The 19,945-nt window shown below is 44.5% G+C and overlaps 1 protein-coding gene across 1 annotated transcript in view; it reads left to right on the forward strand.

The window, feature by feature from the left end:
• NWD1 (NACHT and WD repeat domain containing 1) overlaps window positions 1-19,945 on the forward strand; it is a 54,123-nt gene that overhangs the window by 23,244 nt on the left and 10,934 nt on the right. Inside the window, 7 exon segments of the mRNA XM_033855094.2 lie at window positions 559-718; window positions 2,629-2,746; window positions 3,815-3,973; window positions 8,774-8,971; window positions 11,738-11,796; window positions 11,798-11,861; window positions 19,288-19,496. Coding sequence (XP_033710985.1) covers window positions 559-718; window positions 2,629-2,746; window positions 3,815-3,973; window positions 8,774-8,971; window positions 11,738-11,796; window positions 11,798-11,861; window positions 19,288-19,496 — 967 coding nt within the window.

Consider the following 19,945-nt stretch of genomic DNA (forward strand, 5'->3'; position numbering starts at 1 on the left):
CAATTTTGTGTTAGTTTCAAGTATACAGCAAAGTGATTCAGTTATATATATATACTGCCATATATATATATATAAAACAGTATATATATATATACTGTTTTATATATATATATACACTGTTTTATATATACATATATATATATATATATATATATATATATATATATATATATATATATACACACTGCTGTGGCCTCTCCCATTGCGGAGCACAGGCTCCGGACGTGCAGGCTCAGTGGCCATGACTCATGGGCCCAGCCGCTCCGCGGCATGTGGGATCTTCCTGGACCGGGGAACGAACATGCATCCCCTGCACCGGCAGGCGGACTCCTAACCACTGCGCCACCAGGGAAGCCCCAAATGTTCCTTTTTAAAGTAAATTTCTTTAAGGAATAAAAGTAAGATGGGCCGACTGAGAGATAAAGAATAGGTAACAAATAGTGGTCAGCTAAGCCAGCCAGCATCTGGAAGGTGGTTTAGGGTAGACTGGCATTGGGGAACCGCCTCCTAGAAGGCCAGTGACCACCTCTGAGCTCGCCCAGTGTCCCCTCTCTGCAGACAGCTGGCCGAGGTGGTCCGAGAGCGCTTCCTGTCATGGCCCGAGAAAGCCAAGGGTCATGGAGTCTTGGCCGACTTATTCTCAGGGACCTGGAGCCAGGGAACCAAGAAACTCATCACGCTGCCACTTGTGGGGAAACCCCTGAACCTGGACCACAAGGTGAGGTGCCCAGGGCCCCCTGTTCCCCACTTGGAGCCTCCAGGCTGCTGCACCTGCAAGGCAGGGACCACATGCCTCCTTCTGTCCATCATTTCCACCCCAAACTCCCTCCTGACCACCTTCTCTTCTCTACCCATGGAGGGTTAGATGTCACCTCTGCCACTGAGCCTTATTTGGAGGGTGGCGAGCAGCAGATGAGGACTATGCACCCCCCCTGCCCAACTTTCCAGAGGATAAAACAAAATCACAACATTCAGAAGCATATCCCCAAAGTCATGGCATCCCAGAATTTTAATTCCCTACGCTTCGATTCCTCCTGAGACACACCAGTCTCCTCCCTGTTTGTGTGTGTGTGTGTGTGTGTGTGTGTGTGTGTGTGTGTGTGTGTATGTGTATGCGGGGAGGGGGGTGGGTTTTGACGTTTTCCTTTGTGAATTCCCTGGAACAATCCAATTTCCAGTTATTGGTACCCCCAAAGCATTGCTCATTTTAAAAATAACACATTTTGTTTTCCACTTAGGACAGTAGTGTGTGATTGTTGGAGAACACAGAGAGGATCAAACAGTAAAATAAAACTGTCCACAATTCTCCCTTTTGGGAAGATCTGCTCCTATACTCCCTCCCCCAGGTCACTCACTATTCACACATTTCTTTCTAGTCTTTCTTTTGTTCCAGGGAGCTCTAAGACTTGGGGTCCTTAGCTTGCAAGTCACTACCTCTTTTTTTTTTTTTTTTGTCTCTCAAACATCCTCAAGGCTCAGCTCAAATGCCTCTTCCTTCAGGAAATCTTCCGTGATTTCCTTCCTTCTTGATTACTTGTTTTGTTTTGTTTTTTGGCTGTGCCTCGAGGCTTGTGGGATCTTCCCAGACCAGGGATCAAGCCCATGTCCCCTGCAGTGGAAGCTCAGAGTCCTAACCACTGGACTGCCAGCGAAGTCCCTTGATTACTTGTCCTTTACTCCATGCTCTCTTCACTCTGAGGCAGAACTCAGACTTTTCAAAAGAAACTTTTAGTTTCAAAATCATTTTAGATTTCCAGACAAGTTGCCACGAGTATTCAGAGAGTTCCTGTGGACACTTCTTTTAAATTTCCCTGTTGTTAACATCTTGTGTAACTGTAGCACAGTGATTTCAACTAGGAAATACACTTTTAAGTAGTGGTTATAGTTTGATTTTTCTTTTTTCTTTGTCTCTCCTCCTGGACAGGGGAGGCCAGAGGCTGGGCCAGGTCTGATTCTTTCTCAATGCTTCCCTTTCTCCTCTCTGGTACCTCACAGATCCTCTCCTGTGGACCCAGAACCCCTGCAGGCTCAACCACATCCTCTCTTTGGGATGTGGTTTGACGCCCTTCCTGGTCTCCTAGCCTCAGGATCTCCTGCTCCAGTCCATCCTCCACGGTCAGTTGCTTCTGACCATCCAGTCTGATCATGCTTCTCCTCTAACACCTCCCATGGCTCCCCAGTGCCCTCTGTCTCCAGTCCAACCTCTTCAGTACCTTTGTGATCTACTCTCTACAACCTCCCTAGCCTCAGTCCCCGCCATGATCCCCCACTCTGTCTTATAATTCAGCCCTTCCCAAACTCTTGTCCTGCTCTCTCCCACCTCCCGGCCTTTGCACATGGCAGTCCCTCGCTATGAAATGCCAATGGTTCCGACACACTTCACCAGACAGACTTCTATTTATCCTGTGAGACCCAGTTGCAATGCCCCTTGGATCCTGAGCCCCAAGCCCCTCCTGTCCCAGCCCAGCCTGTGGGTGGAGGATGGTGTGGGCCATCTCTGTCTGGAATTGTGTCCCCACCCCCACGCCCTCCAGCATCACCTGGTGCCTTGCCTGGCCCATGTTTGTGGAGTGAATGAATGAGCTTGTGTCACAGTGGCCTGGCTGCCAGCCCCCTCCTCCTCTGCAGGTGGCCCCTCAGCCCCTGTGGTTCTCAGACACAGTCGCAAACCTGCGGAAGCTGAAGGAGTTACCCTACCACCTGATCCACTCAGGCCGCATCGAGGAGCTGAAGCAGGAGGTGCTGGGTAAGGACCAGACCCATCTCGGAGGGGGCTGAGCAGGTCCCCAACCCTCTGCGGTGCTCTCGCCTTCCAGAGCCTGACAAGGGGGAAGGGGGGAGGGGGAAGTTCAAAATCCTTGGCTCCTTTAAGGCACTGGTTCTCATCAGGGGAGGTTCTGCGCCACCATCCCCTGCCCCCCGCCAAGGGGACACTAGGTGATGTCTCGAGATATTTTGGTTGTCACGAATTGGGGAGGTATGCTGCTGGCATCTAGGGCTAGTTGATAGTACACAGGGCAAGAAACTGCCTTAGAATGAGAGAGACCCTGTCTATCTATCTGTCAATCTATCATCTACCATCTCTATCTCTATTTATCTACCATATATAGTTGTCTGTTTATCTATCTATCCTCTATCTATCTATCTATCTGTCAATCACCTACCTATCCACATCTATCTATAATCTAACATATCTATCATCTCTTCCTCTCTCTCTCTATAAATATATATAAATATAAAATCTCATCTGTCATATCTATCTCTCTCTACCATCTGTATCTATCATCTTTATATCCATCCATCTAAATGTATCCTAACTATCTATCTACTTACCTACCTATAATTTCTATCTCTCTATCTACCACCTATATCTATCATCTTTATATCTATCCATCCATCCATCTATCAATCTTTTATCTCTATCTCTATTTATCTACCATCTATGTCTGCCTATCTATCGATCGATCATCTACCTGTCTATCTCTCCATCCATCCATCCATTCATTCATCCGTCATATTCATTCCTATGATTCTCAACCAGGGATGATTCTGCTTCCCAAGGGACACTTGTCAATGTTTATATTTTTGATTACTGTGACTGCAGAGGAGTTACTGGCATCTAGTGGATGGAGACCAGGGACACTGCTCTATACACCCTACATGACAGCCCCACCACAGAGTATGACCTGGCCCCAAATGTCAGCATGGCTGAGAATGAGAGCCCTTGGGAGAAATGGAGAGGTGAGAACCCACCTCCCAGGATGAGCTGGAAGGAGACGCATGCTCCCCACAGCACCGCGTCTTCTCCCCACAGGCAGCATGAACTGGATTTCCTGCCGGGGCATCTCGGGGGGCATTGAGGGTCTGTTGGATGACTTTGACCTGTGCGCCCTTCACGTGGACTGTCCTGAGGTCAGCCTGGTCCGGGAAGCCCCCCAGCTGTGCCGCCCGGCAGTGGAGCTCCGACGCATCGGTGAGTCGGGCTGAGCGGGCTGGGTCGGGGGGAGGGGTGGTCCACTTTGCACTGACTTCTAGAAACCCACTCTCCTCACCGAGCCGCCAGATGGATTTGCATTAGCTCATACGCCTTTCCTGTCTATAGCTGAGGGGTTTCTCCCAGCTCCAGCTTCTAGAACTTTGAGCTGAACCTGGGAGAGCTTAGGAGTGAAAACTACCAAGGCAGAGCCGATCCCCTCACCAGGACGGCCCAACATCTTAGTCTATTTTTTTTTAATTTTGATTTATTTTGATTTATTTTTTGGCTGTGCCGCGTGGCTTGTGGGATCTTAGCTGCCCGACCAGGGATCAAACCTGGGCCCTCGGCAGTAAGGGCGTGAAGTCCTTACCACTGGAATGCCAGGGAATTCCCCAGTATCTTACTCTGGAAAGGGCCACATAGGAGATATTTCAGGCAAAATCGAGGAAATTATGTTGACACTTAATATAACGAGAGATAAAACATGTTCCCACAGATTTTTTTATTGATGAAATTCAAAATAGAATGATAATAATTGAGCATGACTTTTAAAAATATTTATTTGGTTGCACTGGGTCTTAGTTGCAGCACGCAGGCTCCTTAGTTGTGGCATGCATGCGGGATCTAGTTCCTTGACCAGGGATCAAACCTGGGCCCCCTTCATTGGGAGCGCAGAGTCTTAACCACTGCGCCACCAAGGAAGTCCTGAGCACAACATTTTTGTAAGTCAGCTCTACTCACGAGAAAGATGAGGGGAACTCTTGTTCAGGGGGATAACATTTTGCTCAGTTGGGGTTCAAAGTTGGTATTTCCTGTCATCCCACTAATTACAAACATCAATCCGAAAACATTAATGTATTTTACAAAAACCATTCTTAGCTCTCAGGACAAATCGTTCAGCTGGATTTGGTCCACACTCTGCCCTAGAACTTTAAGAATCTCTGAATCCTCAGTTGATACTCTGTCCAGGATGGTGTTTCGTTTGTTTGCGTTTTTTAAAATTGTGGCAAAATACACGTAACATAAAATTAACCATTTTAATTGTACAGTTCTGTGGCATTAAGTACATTCACACTGTTGGGCAGCCATCACCACCATCCGTCTCCAGAACTTGCTCATCTTTTCAAACAGAAACTCTGTCCCCATTAAACACTCACTCCCCATCCCCCCCTCCCCCAGCCCCTGGCACCCACCCTTCTACTTCTGTCTCTATGAATTTGACCACTCCAGGCACCTCATATAAGTGGAATCATGCAGTATTTGTCCTTTTTGTGTTTGGCTTATTTCACTTAGCATAATGTCCTCAAGGTTCACCCATGTTGTAGCATGTGTTAGAATATCTTTCCTTTTTAAGGTTGAATAACATTCCATTGTGTGGAAGAACCGCATTTTGCTCATCCATTCATCAATGGACACTTGGTTTGTCTTTACCTTTTGGCAATTGTGAATGATGCTGCTGTGAATATGGGTGTACAAATATCTTTTTGAGACCTTGCTTTATATTCTTCTGGATACATACCGAGGTGTAGAATTGCTCAATCATCTGATAATTCTGTGTTTAATTTTTGAGGAACTGCCAGGCCATTTTCCACAGTGGCTGGACCATTTCACATTCCCACCAACAGTGCATAAAATTTCTAGTTTCTCTGCATCTTCTCCAACACTTGTTACTTTCTGATTTAAAAAAAAAAAAAAAAAAGCCATCCTAATGAGTGTGAAGTGACCAGGATGGTTTTTTATCATACACTTCCAAGCTGGTTCTTTTTTTTTTTTTTCACCACACCACGTGGCTTGTGGTATCTTAGTTCCCCGACCAGGGATACCCGGGCCCCAGCAGTGAACCTTGGAGTCCTAACCACTGGACTGCCAGGGAATTCCCATCCCAGCTGGTTTTGATTTGAGGGCGTTTACAAGGGGTTTTATAAAGGTGCTTATTTCCTATATCCCTTCCGTGGCTTGCTCAGACCTGACAACTGTTGCTTGTCCAAGAAGCCTGTCTGGCCACCACTCATGCTGGACACCCCTGGCCACCACACCCCTGCATATTTCATCATTGCATGTTGTTTCCATCTATCTTAACTCTTAGTTATTATTTCTGCTGGCTTTCTTTTGCATCATCTGTCTGCCTCTGCTCCCTGCCAAATGTCCACCCCTACTACATGGACCAGTCCAAGAGTATGGATTTTGAGTCCCATCATGCTGATTCAAATCTGGGCTCTGCTACTTACTGGCAGTGTGACCTTGCAAGCCCCTAACTACTCCCACCCCTCCCCCATCCTCAATCCCGCCTTGCAGCCTTCAGTTTTCCCATCTGCAAAATGGGGATGTTGGTCGACCCTCCCACCTAGGGCTGCTGGGAAAGTTTTGCTAGTCAATTCATGCTGAGCCTGTCCCCATGGCGCCATCCGAGGATCCCGTTATGGTCATGTGACAGCACCAATGTTTTGACGTGAACGGCCTTGGAGAAGCCATTTCTGTCCTCTGCTTCCCTCATCAGCAAAATGTGGGATAGAACTAAAGTGTGTCTAGGATCCCACCCAAGTGGGAGATACTGGTGCTCATGATCAGTTACACCTTTCTCCTACATTCACGCTCGCCAGCAGTTTTAAACCTCGAAGGGAGTGATTTCCCGGGAAAACAGCCTTGGGCTTACATGCCCAGTTTAAGGGAAAATTTAAAAGCCCAAATCACAGTATGTTCTTTGCAGTGTTTCCTGATTGACAACCTGTGGCTGCCCAGAACAAGGAGGAGGTGTAGGAATGAATGTTCCCACCAGATGGCGCGGCTGAGCAACCATGCGCTCTCACCACATTCCAGTACTGTACGGCCAGCTCCTGAAAGCCCTGTTGGTATTCCCTATTTCTCCCATTGCCTCAGGCTCCAGGATGACTTGGTGTGGTGCCATTTCTGTCCCTGTTTTTATTTTAAAAGACTGATATTTTGTTCATCATGGATGAGGGGGCGGGCGCATCAGTTTTGATTTTTTTAAATATTGCATTAAAATAGTACTTATCTTGGTGGTTGAGTTTGTTGGCACCACTTTAACTTTTGTACCCGTGGTGAGTGGGGCACTTGCCCCTGATCCTGGCCCTGCCCCATCCCACCCACCAGCAAACCCAGGCACAGGGCATTGCCACCATTGCCCCAGGCTCCACAGTTAGGATGCTCCGACAACAGGGACAAAATGAACTGTCTACCTTCAATGTCCCTGGTCTTCACTTGGCATTGCAATCAAACGTTGGGGGTCAGATTCCTGCCTCTTACTGGCTGTGTGACCTTGAGTAAGTTGCTTAACTTCTTCATACCTCAATTTTCCCTGTTATACGCTTGGGCACTTGGGATAGTAATGATGATACCTCTGTGTGGTAGGCAGAAAAATCTGCCCCCCACCTCCCCACCCCCTGCCAAGATATAGTCACTTCTTAATCCCTGGAACCTATGACTATTACTTTATATGGCAAAAAAAAAAAAAATGTGATTAAGCTTCTTGGGATGGAGAGTTTATCCTGGATTATTTAGGTGGGCCCAAAATTCAATCACAAGTGTCCTAATAAGAAGGAAGCAGAGGGAGATTTGAAACAGAAAAAGGGAAAATGTAGAGATGCACAGATGAGAAGGCCATGTGAAAACAGAGGCAGAAACTGGGGTGATGCGCTTGTATACTGCTGGTGGGAATGTCAATTGCTGCAGCCACTGTGGAAAACAGCATGGAAGTTTCTCAAAAAAACTAAAAAATAGAACTACCACATGAGCCAGTAATTCCATTCCTGGGTAAAAAAAACAAAACAAAAACACTAATTCGAAAAGACACACGTGCCCCAATGTTCCTAGCAGCATTATTTACAATTGCCAAAATATGGAAGCACCTAAATGTCCATCAACAGATGAATGGATAAAGAAGATGTGGTATATGTATACAATGGAATACTACTCAGCCATAAAAAAGAACTAAATTTTGCTATTTACAGCAACATGGATGGACTTGGAGGGCATTCGTCTAAATAAGTTAGAGAAATACAAATATTGTATGATATCAATTGTACGTGGAATCTAAAAAAATACAACATACTAGTGAATATAACAAAACAGAAGCAGACTCACAGATACAGAGTAAAAACTAGTAGTTACCAGTGGGGAGAGGGAATGGTAGAGGGGCAAAATAGGGGTGGGGGAATGGGAGGTACAAATTATTGGGTGTAAGATAGGCTTCAAGGATGTATTGTACAACATGGGAAATATAGTCAATATTTTGTAATAACTGTAAGTGGAGTGTAACCTTTTAAAATTGTATAAACAATTAAAAATTTAAAAAGAGATTACAGTGATGTGGTCACAAGCCAAGGAATGCCTGAAGCCCCCAGAAGCTGGAAGAGGCAAGGAAGCATCCTCCCCCAGAGCCTCTGGAGGGAGCACAGCCCTGTCGACACCTTGATTTCGGACTTCTGGCCTCCAGAACTGTGAGAGAAGGAAGTTCTGTTGTTTGAAGCCCCCCAGGTTGTCTTGTTATAGCAGCCACAGGACACTAACCCACTCAGTAACTATGAAGTGCTGGAGAAGTGATCATTATTTCTCTAACAGACACTTGTTGGGTGCCTGACACTCAGAACATAGCAATAAACAAGACAGGCATCCTCCCTGCTATCTGGAAACCCAAGGTCTAGGGTAGGAGAGGGGGAAACCACCTGGTGCACTTGAAGTAGGGGCAAGTGTGTGTGGAGCACAGAAAAGGAGGCAGGAGGGGGACTCCACCCAGGGAAGCAGCGCCCCTCCCCTTAACCAGCATCTCCTCTGTTGCAGAGAGAAGCAACCTGTGTACAGAACTCCTGGCCAGCCTCCATTTCTTCGCCACCTCACATCGGGCGCTGGTGGGACAGCTGTGCCAATAGGCGCAGAGCTGGTTCCGGATGTGCCCACAGCCTGTGCTGGTGCCCCTCGGAGGATTCCTCCAGCCCCCGGGAGGACCCCTCCAGGCAACCCTCACCGGCTGTCACAAAGGTGCGTCTCCCAAGCGTAGCCAAAATCCAGCCAGGCCCCTGCCTGCCTGGGGGCAGTGGACTGCGGGTGTTTTGGGCTGCTCTCTGGGTTTCCCCTCTGCCAGCTGGGAAGCCCCAAGGGTGCCATCAGGACCTGGCCCTGCGGTCTCATGCTGACTCGGCTCCCTCTGCCCCCCAGGGACTGTAGATTACTAGTGTAAATACTGCTAATGAGCCCAGAGCGAGGGCATGCCAACTGCCTCTGGGGTTTCATCTCTAAGAGTTCGGTGCCCGTCTTATAGATAGCTTCTGAGATTTACAGCCTAATGCTAGTAAGTCTGGAAACTAGGAACTGGTGCCTGACTGGAGCCTGAGAGGCTGGTGGAACTTGTAGGTTCTCCCTGGGACACCAGAATGTCAGAGGGACAAGAGGATTTAGTTCTCTCCATCCATTCTTCAACCATCCTTCCTTCCTTCCTTCCTTCCTTCCTTCCTTCCTTCCTTCCTTCCATCCAGCTGTCCATCTGTCTGTTCATCCCTCCACCCATCCCTCCATCCATTCATCCTTCCACCCTTCCTTCCATCTATCCATCTGTATGTCCTTCCATCCTTCCTCCCTCCTTTATTCCTTCCTTCCTTCCCATCCATCCATCCATTCATCCATTCACCCATCAGTTGTCCGTATTTCCAATAGTCACCCTTCCTTCCACCCTTCTATCCACACCACTTACCTTCCATTTCCCCCAGTTTGCCATCTTCTATCCCCTCGCTTTACCCCTTCACTCACTCAGCCAACTCAACCACCCATCTATCAAATAATTCATCCAGTTACCCATCTAACACCCACACATTCACTCACCCACTCATCTAACCAGCCACCTATCTGTCCACTTATCCACCAGTTCACCTCCATTCATCCATCCCTTTATCTGCCCACCCATAATCTCTCACGTTAATCACTGAATACAGTTAGCTTTGGTTCAAATGCCAGTTATTGTGACTCAGGCCATTTTTGTGCCACATAGCCTTGTAGGGAAAGCTACACTCCCAAGGCACAGAGCTTCCAAATCAGAAATTCTAAGAGATGCTAAGGACAATGCATGGAAGAACTGATTTAGGGACAGCTACTAGAATGCTGTGTTGAGAAGGATTCTGAGACTCAATCTGGTTTAATGGTATATTGGTTACAATACAAGTTCTGATGCTGTAACAAAGGCCAAAGTAGCAGTGGCTTAAATAAAACAGGAGTTATTTTCTCTCACACACAATAGTCCAGGCATAAGAAAAGGTAATATGGTATCTCCAGGGGGTCAGGGACCCAAACTCTTTCAAATTTGTTGCTCTGCCATTTTCAATGTGAGGTTTCCATTTAATGGCCCAAAATAGCTGCTCCAGCTCTTACCATCACAATGGCATTCCAGCCAGTGGGAAGAGGGAAGAAGTAGATGGCAGGCCCCTTCCTTTCAAAGGCATGGCCTTGAAGCAGAGCTTACCACTTCTGCTCCTGTCGTGCTGGTGAGAACTTGGCCATCTTCGACTGCAAGGGAGCGTGGGAAAAATGGTCTTTGAGTAACCACGTACTCACCTAAAACCTGTGGGCTGTGGGTTTTATTACTGAAGGAAGCATGATAGAATGGCTATTGGGGGGGCCAAATCACAGAGAGTGCGGTGATTGACTAGTGATGTCTGCCACAGCGTAGGCAAAGGAAGTTACAGCTCAAAGTGAATTTTTTCTTTTTCTCATCTCAGTGGGGAAATGTGCCACTTGTACGAGCTCTAGTCATGTTGAAGTTGAGAAAGTTCCTACGCACTCTGGGCTTCAGTTTCTTCATTTTTAAAATGAGAAGTTTGAGTTCACATTTCCAAGGTCACACAGTGAGTGAGTGATCCTCCCCCACAAAAAGGGAAAAAAAGAAAGAAAAAAAAATCTCATCTCTTCATGCCCTGTCCTGATGAGGTAGAAACACAATTCTGGATTCTCAGACCTGGACTGGCTCTGATTTCAGCACCTCCCCCATCACCTTAAAAATGAGGAAACTGAGGCACAGAGCAGGAAAAGGACTTAATCAGGGCATTCAGAAAGTCTGGTCTCCTGATATTCAGGCTGTTTTCTCCAGTGTAACTTGGTCCCTGTCTGTCTTCAGCGATGATCCAATCAAGATCCACCCAGCAGAGAGCCTTGGGCTGTGTTTGCTCAAACTATTGGCAAATATTTTTTTTCTTTGGGGCACCAGCCCTCCTTTTCCCACACAGATCGAGCTCAAAGAGAAGTCGAAAGCAGGGTTCTCATCCTCAGCCAATTTAATTCCACTCCTGAGTCTTCTCCAACTGTGCACTCAACCACGCATCACTGACATTTGCGGCTGGATCCTTCTCTGGAGTGGGGTCATCGTGTGCACTGCAGGATGCTGAGCAACGTCCCTGCCTCCACCCATCAGATGCCAGTAGCATCCTGGTCTCCAGTTGTAACAACCAAAAATGTCTCCAGACATTTCCCAGTGTGCCCTGGGGGGCTGAATCGCCGCTGGGTAGGAACCGCTGAACTAGAGACACTTATGACTGAGGAGTGGTTTAGTCCATTTTCCTACCTCAGAACAACATAAACATTTCAACCCAGAGTCTTCATCTGGCATCTGACAGCGCTGGCTTTGAAATCCTGGCTCTGCCACTTCTAGGTGTGTGACTCTGTCTGTGCCCCAGTTTCCTTATCTGTGAAGTGAGGGGCCCATTAGAGTACCTCATGGCTGAGCACTCAGACACATGAGCTCTTGTTTCTGTGTGGCTGCAGGCATCACTGCCATGGCATGGAGCCTGGAAGAGAAGCTGCTGGTGGTTGGCACCCAGGAGAGCAATGGTAGCTGTGTGGGATATGGAAGAACAGCAGGTGATCCACATCCTACCTGGACACACAGGTGAGGCTCAGGAAGTGGGGTTTATGATCAGCTTCCTCCTAGAGTCCCACAGCAATCAGTCAGTCCCCTGGGGCCCCTTCACTACCAATTCATTTCTCTGTATTAAAACCCTGACCTTTGTTCCTGCATCAGCTAGCTATAGCCACATAACAAAACACCCCAAACAGGAATATAAATTGGTGCAGCCACTGTGGAGAATAGTATGGAGGTTCCTCAAAAAACTAAAAATAAAGTTTCTATATGATCCGGCAGTCCTACTCCTGGGCATATATCTGGACAAAACTATAATTTGAAAAGATACATGCACCCCTATGTTCATAGCAGCAGTATTGAAAATAGCCAAGACTTGGAAACAACCTGCATGTTCATTGACAGATGAATGGACAAAGAAGATCTGATATATATATATATATATATATATATATATATACACACACACACACAATGGAATATTACTCAGCCATAAAAAAGAATGACATGATGCCATTTGCACCCATGTCATTTACATGGGTGGCCCTAGAGATGATCATACTAAGTGAAGTAAGGCAAAAAGAGAAAGGCAAATACCATATGATATCATTTATATGTGGAATATAAAATATGACACAAATGAACTTATCTACAAAACAGAAACAGACTCACAGACATAGAGAACAGACTTGTGGTTGCCAAGGGGAAGGGGGGCAGGGGAGGGTTGGATGGGGAGTTTGGGACCAGCAGATGCAAACTATTGTATATGGGATGGATAAACAACAAGGTCCTATTGTATAGCACAGGGAACTATAGTCAATATCCTGTAATAAACCATAATGGAAAAGAATATGAAAAAGAAAAAACAAAACCCACCCCAAACAGAGTAGCTTCAAACAATAGTTGTTTATTTAGCTCACCTCTGTGACTGGGCAATTCAGGCTGGGCTCAGCCAGGCAGCTCTTCTGGTCTCAGCCAGGCTTGCTCATGCATATGTAGTCAGTTATGGGGCATCTGGGAGCTGGCTGGTTCAGGACGTTCTTAGCTGAGACAACTCAACTCTGTTCCACCTGATCTCTCATCCTCCAGCAGGTGAGCCTGGGCAGAGGCAGGGTTTCAAGAGGGCAAGCAGAAGTGTATAAGGTCTCTGAAGGCCTGGAACTGGCCTTGGAACTGGCACCCCTTCACATTCCATTGGCCCAAGGAAGTCCCAAGAACAATCCAGAATCAATGGGTAGGGAAATTTGCTTCATCTCTTGATGGGAGGAGCAAAGTCACACTGCACAAGGTATAGATCTTGGACGGTAAAGGATTGTGGTCATTTATGCAATTTGTCTACCACAGTCTCTCAGAGCCTAAGTAACGTTTTCATTTCTACAAAACCATCACAGCTATGGTTGATTCATTCCAACAATTATTGAGTGCTTACTGTGTACCAGGCCCTGATCTGAGGCTGAAGAGAGACAGATCGGGGCCGAAACCCGGGTAAGGGGAGTGAGGCACACCCCTTGGGTGTAAAATTTAGGAGCATCCCAAAGTTAAAAAAAAACTTGGTCATCATGATAATATTTCAATGCAATGTGTTTATTTTTTATTTATTTATTTTGTTTTGGCCGTGCCACACAGCATGCAGGATCTTAGTTCCCCGACCAGGGATCAAACCCATGCCCCCTGCAGCGGAAGCATGGAGTCTTAACCACTGGACCGCGGGGGAATTCCTGAATGCATTTATTTATTTATTTATTTATTTATTTATTGGCTGCATTGGGTCTTAGTTGCAGCACGCGGGACCTTTCTTTTCGGCACACGGGCTCTTCCTTGCAGTGCATGGGCTTGTCTCTAGTTGTAGCGCACAGGCTCCAGAGCATGTGGGCTCATTAGTTGTGGCGCGCGAGCTTTAGTTGCCCCGCCGCATGTGGGATCTTAGTTCCCTGACCAGGGATCAAACAGGCATCCCCTGCATTGCAGGACGGATTCTTAACCACTGCGGAAAGTCCTGCAAATGTAATTTTTAAAAAAGTTTTTAAAAATCAAAAAATTAATGCAGAACAATCCACGATGAATAAACATCAACCTGTCTTAAAGACAGGATGAGTAATAGTGCTGTGTCAATCCACACTGGAGAGAGAGGCAAAAGGAAAACTCAACAATTTGGTACCTCCTTAAACTTTGCACCCGAGGTAAGTGCCTTACTTGCCTCACCCTGATCCCGGCCCTGAGTCAGATCCGTGTATTTGAGAAGGCAAGCCGGACAAAAATGTAGTTACAAATTGCAATAAATGTAATGAGGAAAACACGGTGTCATGAGCTACAATAACCAAAGTGACTGACTTAGGGCAGTTAGGGAAAGGATTTCTCTGAGCAGGGACACTCAACCAAGATACAAAGGCAATGAATAAGTGTGCAAAGGGCAGGAAGGTAGAGCATCCCAGGTGTGGGAAACAACCAGTGCAAAGACCCTGAGAAGATGAGGTTGGAACATGGATAGAGTAGGAAGGAAGCTGTAAGGCTGGAGCTTAGGATATTGTATCAAATGAAAGGAGCCACTCACAAAAGACTACATTGTATGTGATTCTTTTATATGAAATGTCTGCAACAGGTAAATCTGGAGAGACAGAAAGCAGTTTAGTGGTTGTCAGGGGCTGGTGGAAGGGGGATGGAGAGAGACTGCTAACGGGGACGGGGTTTCCTTTTTGGGTGACAAAAATGTTCTGGAATCTGATAGAGGTGACGTTTGCACAACATCGTGAATGTACTAGTATCACTGATTATACAATATAAGATGGTTTAAATGGTAAGGGGAGAAAAGGGAGGGAGCAACAGTTTTTGAGGTTATGAAAATACTCTAAACCTAGCCTGTGGTGATGGTTGCACAACTCTGGGAACGTTCATTTCCCAGAACTGTGAATTATACTGTTGTACATGAATAGGTGAATTTTATGCTTGTGAATTATATCTCAATAAAGATGTTAAAATATTACATGATTGCAATCTCAGTATGTACATGGGTTTATCGTTTTTTTCTCAACATTTTGCCATAAACATTCTTTTGTCTTCATGGAATCTTTTTAAAAACAACTTTATTGAGGTATAATTTACATACCATACAATACACGTGTTTTAAACATATAGTCAATGATTTTGTAGTAAATGTATCAAATTGTGCCACCATTACCGTAATCCTGCTGTAGCGCTTTCCATCACCCCAAGGAGATCCCTCCTGCCCCCTTTGCAGTCCATCCCTCCTCCCACCCCCAGCCCCATGGTAACCACCAATATGCTTTCTGAGTCTACAGGTTTGTATTTTCTGGACCTTTCATATAAATGAAATTGTATAGCATGTGGTCTTTGGCATGGGACTTCTTTCACTCCACGTAACATTGTCTGAGTTCATCTGTATTGTTACATGTATGGTTAGTTTTTCCTTTGCATTGCTGAGCCGTATTCCATTGCATGGAACGAACAGAGGTTTTAATCCATTCATCACTCGAAGGACATTTACACTGTTCCCAGTTTGGGGCTGTTATGAATAATGCTGCTGTGATTCACTGAATCTTCATCTTTATAATGCTAACTGCACCAAAAATATTTCATTTCTCTCGATAGGTCGTGTTCCAGAATTTATTAAACTATTTAAAAATTTTTTGGGGCTATTTAGGCTATTTATAGTTATCTGCTATTTGGATAACACTGGGATGAATCTGGGATTTGTTTGTTTGTTTTTAATTAATTAATTTATGTATATTTATTTTTGGCTGTGTTAGGTCTTTGTTTCTGTGCGAGGTCTTTCTCCAGTTGCGGTGAGCGGGGGCCACTCTTCATCACGATGCGCGGGCCTCTCACCGTCGCGGCCTCTCCCGTTGCGGAGCACAGGCTCCAGACGCGCAGGCTCAGTAGTTGCGGCTCACGGGCTTAGTTGCTCCGCAGCATGTGGGATCTTCCCAGACCAGGGCTCGAACCCATGTCCCCTGCATTGGCAGGTAGATTCTTAACCACTGCGCCACCAGGGAAGCCCGAATCTGTTTTTACTCTTGCCAATATTTTTCCATTCTGTTGAATATTTCTAGTGAGTGGTATTCTTGAATTGAAAGGTATGAACATTCTTAGGGGTTTTGAGAAGTGTTATCTTATTGCTTTCCAAACAGATTGTAACAGATTAAAACACTCTCCAACCCCAAAGCTCCCAGCATTACATGTTTTCATTTTACTCTTTTTGTCTGAGGGGTTGGAGCGGGGTGGATACTGACAGAGTATCTGTCAAATAAGATTCCCTCTATTTTATCATCATCAGGATAGCTATTTTCCTAGAGGTCTATTCAATCTCTGTATCTGTGTGTGAGAGCCATCTCTTCAAGACTTGAGCCCATTTACCAACGGTGACCTTGATTCATTTTTTAAAGTCCTCAAACTCTTATTATTTGTAATCAGAAAAACTCAATAATCTATTTGCCGAAAAAAATGAAAATATTATAGACCTACATAATAGGGGAAGTGAAAGTTTCCGATCCTGTGACAGCAATACTGGAGGTGGTTGGTACTGGCTTGTGAGAGCTGTCTGAAATTTTCAAGAATTTGGTGAGGTGATTGTCAAACACAACCATTCTTTTTTTTAAATTTATTTTTGTATTGAAGTATAGTATATTTACAATGTTGTGTTAATTTCTGCTGTACAGCAAAGTAACTCAGTTATACACATATATACATTCTTTTTTTTTTTTTTTTTTTTTTGCGGTACACGGGCCTCCCACTGTTGTGGACTCTCCCGTTGTGGAGCACAGGCTCCGGACACGCAGGCTCAGCGGCCATGGCTCACGGGCCCAGCCGCTCCGCGGCATGTGGGATCCTCCCGGACCAGGGCATGAACCCGTGTCCCCTGCATCGGCAGGAGGACTCTCAACCACTGCGCCACCAGGGAAGCCCTATATACGTTCTTTTTTGTATTCTTTTCCATCATGGTTTATCCCAGTATATTGAATATAGTTCCCTGTGCTATACAGTAAGACCTTGTTGTTTATCCATTCTGTGTGTAAGTTTGCATCTACTAACCCCAAACTCCCAGTCCATCCCTCCCCCACTTCCCTCTCCCCCTTGGCAACCACAAGTCTGTTCTCTATGTCCAAACACAGTCATTCTTAAACATTAAATTATAGAAACATACAATTGAATAGATTATATTAAAACAAGGTAATAAATACCCAAAGCTCATCACTTTCTAAATATTTTACCACACTCTACTCTTATGTCTCTTCTTGGCTGTTATATCCATGTGATGGAAATGATGTGTTACTGACCATCTCTTTACAACTGCATATATATATATATATATATATATATATATATATATATCTCCAATAACCAGGTTGCACAAGCTTATATGACTATATATAACCATGGTCTTTTTTTTTTTAGTTAACATCACGTATTTTGCCTCTTTCCATATCATGTATACATCTCTAATTCACTTTAGCAGTGATATAGTATCCTATGTATAGGGATATATTATAAAGCATTGCTATTTATAGAAATTTTGGTTGAAAAATACCGCAATTGCAAGAAATAAAAGTCACCCCTAATACTGCTGACATATGAATTCTAAAGTAAAATTCCCTTCCTTTACTCTCCCCTCACCCTTCAGTGTCCCCCTGGAAGTGATCAGTGCACACAGTCTGTTATATGCCATTAGCAATTCTTCTCTAGGCTTATGCAGACATAGCTCTGTCCTTTGAGCTTTCGTCAAAAGTTACATCATGCTGTTTTATATACTGGGTTGCAACTTGCTTTTGTTGCAGTAGGTTGTAACAATGTTTTGTGGTGATTGAGAGCCTGGGCTCCAAGCTGAGATCCTAGCTCCATTACTTATTAACCATGTGGCTTTGGATAAGTTACTGTACTCAGCTGTGGCTCAGTTTCCCCATCTATACAATGGGATAACAATAGTACCTCACGAGCTGTCATGAGATTAAAAGAGTTTAATGCATGTTAACCACTTACAACTATGTTTCGCACACAGAAAGCACTAAGTATTGGCTGTTGTAATAATAATTATTATTAGGTGTATGTATATATCCATTTTATTATTTTTAATGCCTGCCTAATATTCTTTACATGGATGTACCCTATTACTTAACCAACTCCCTTTTCATTGACAGGTTGTTTTCAGTTTTCTTTTCTTTTTTTTTTTTTTTGCGGTACGCACAGGCTCGGGATGCGCAGGCTTAGCGGCCATGGCTCACGGGCCTAGCCGCTCCGCGGCATGTGGGATCTTCCCGGACCGGGGCACGAACCCGCGTCCTCTGCATCGGCAGGCGGACGCTCAACCACTGCTCCACCAGGGAAGCCCTCAGTTTTCTTTTTACACAGACAGCGTTGCATTTAAAGTCCTTCTCCATCTTCACACACTTATGCTATTATTTCTGTAAGACACATTCCTGGAAGTGGGATTTCTGAGTCAAATTGTATGCACATTGTTCCTTTTCCCCTCTTTTTCTTAGCTTTTTATTCTAAAAATAACTGTAGACTCAGAGAAAGTTGCTGAAATAGTACAGAGAATTCCTGTGTACCTTTTATCTACCTTTCCAGGCTAGCAATGTCTTACATAACTATAGTATATTATCAAAACCAAGATATTGCACATTTTAACTTTTAATAAATGTCACCAAATTACCCTTCTGCAAATTTATATCAACTTATACTCCCATCAGCATGGTATGAGATTAACTGATTTCTTGTACCTTTGCCAGCAAACTCCAGCAATTAATTCATAGTTTTTGCCAATACTATGGATAATAATGATATTGGTATTTCATGTTGCATTTTGTGACTACTAGTGAGATTGAACATCATTCTCAAATGTTTATTGTCCACTTGTACTACTTCTGTAAATCTCTTGTTATATGATTTGTCCAATTTGTAAGTTGTTTGCGTTTTTGTTGCTTATTTGTAAGAACTCTTTGTTTATTAAAGAGGGTCTCCATTTATCTGTTATATACTGCAAATATTTCCTCCTAATGTGTCATATGCCTTTCAAATTTATCCTCCTGAAATTTTACACTTTTATGTAATCCACTTTGTCAATTTTTCCCCTTTATGTCTTCCAAATTTTGTTCTCCTTAGAAAACTATCTCTCCAGGAGTATGAAATCTTCTCTTATAATTTTATTTTGGTTTACTTTTTGTTTATTAATTTTAAATACTTCCTGGATGATGATAACCTTTTATACATTTCAATGATCTCTATTTAATACAGATTCAACATTTGGGCAATTGATTTAATCCCAACCAGTTGTTACACTCAGTTTAGCTTTGCCACATTCCATTATTTGTAATTTGGATATGTTCTAATCTATCCATCTTTCCTTTGGGAAACCAGGGAATTTCTAAGCCAGGAGAGGTTATGGTAGTTGGAAGGTCAAAATGTTCCCAGCTAATATACTATCCTCCACCCTGGCCTGCTGCAGGAGGGGTGAGGTGTGTGAAAGTGTTTGCCAAAGGATCGTTTGCCATCTCTACCTCGAAGGATCACACGCTGTGCTTGTGAAACTTACTCTCTAACCAGGAGAAATTCACCATTTGGGATGGAGGCTCAGAAGGTCCCACTGAACCTCAGATCTTGAGCCTTCATGTGGATGAAGCAAAGAAGGTTGTGCATTCAGCATCTAGCTCAAAGGTAACAAACACTTGCCCCGTTTGCAAAGTAAAGCTGAGACCAGAGCAGTCAAAGATGGCATATGGTGTTTATATAAGGAGGGGCTCCCTGATATGGGACAGGGGGACTGTAAACAGAGGTACACAACTACTTGAGAGGGTGCCATAAAAGACAACAAAGACAACAAAGACAACATCTTATATAACCAGTGTACATTTGTCAAAACTAGGACAAAGACAACATCTTATATAACCAGTGTACATTTGTCAAAACTAGGACATTAATATTGACAATTACTATCAACTCAGTTCCAGAATTTATTTGGATTTTATCCATTTTTTCATGAATGTCCTTTTGCCATTCCAAGATCCAATCCAGGATCCCTCCCCCTTCCCCACTCCTTTTTTTAAAACTGACAGAGTGTCGACGATAAAATGCATGAACTATAAAAAAAAATAGGTCTTAATATA

Source organism: Tursiops truncatus, chromosome 3 (assembly GCF_011762595.2).
Source record: "Tursiops truncatus isolate mTurTru1 chromosome 3, mTurTru1.mat.Y, whole genome shotgun sequence".
Taxonomy (NCBI): Eukaryota; Metazoa; Chordata; class Mammalia; order Artiodactyla; family Delphinidae; genus Tursiops; species Tursiops truncatus.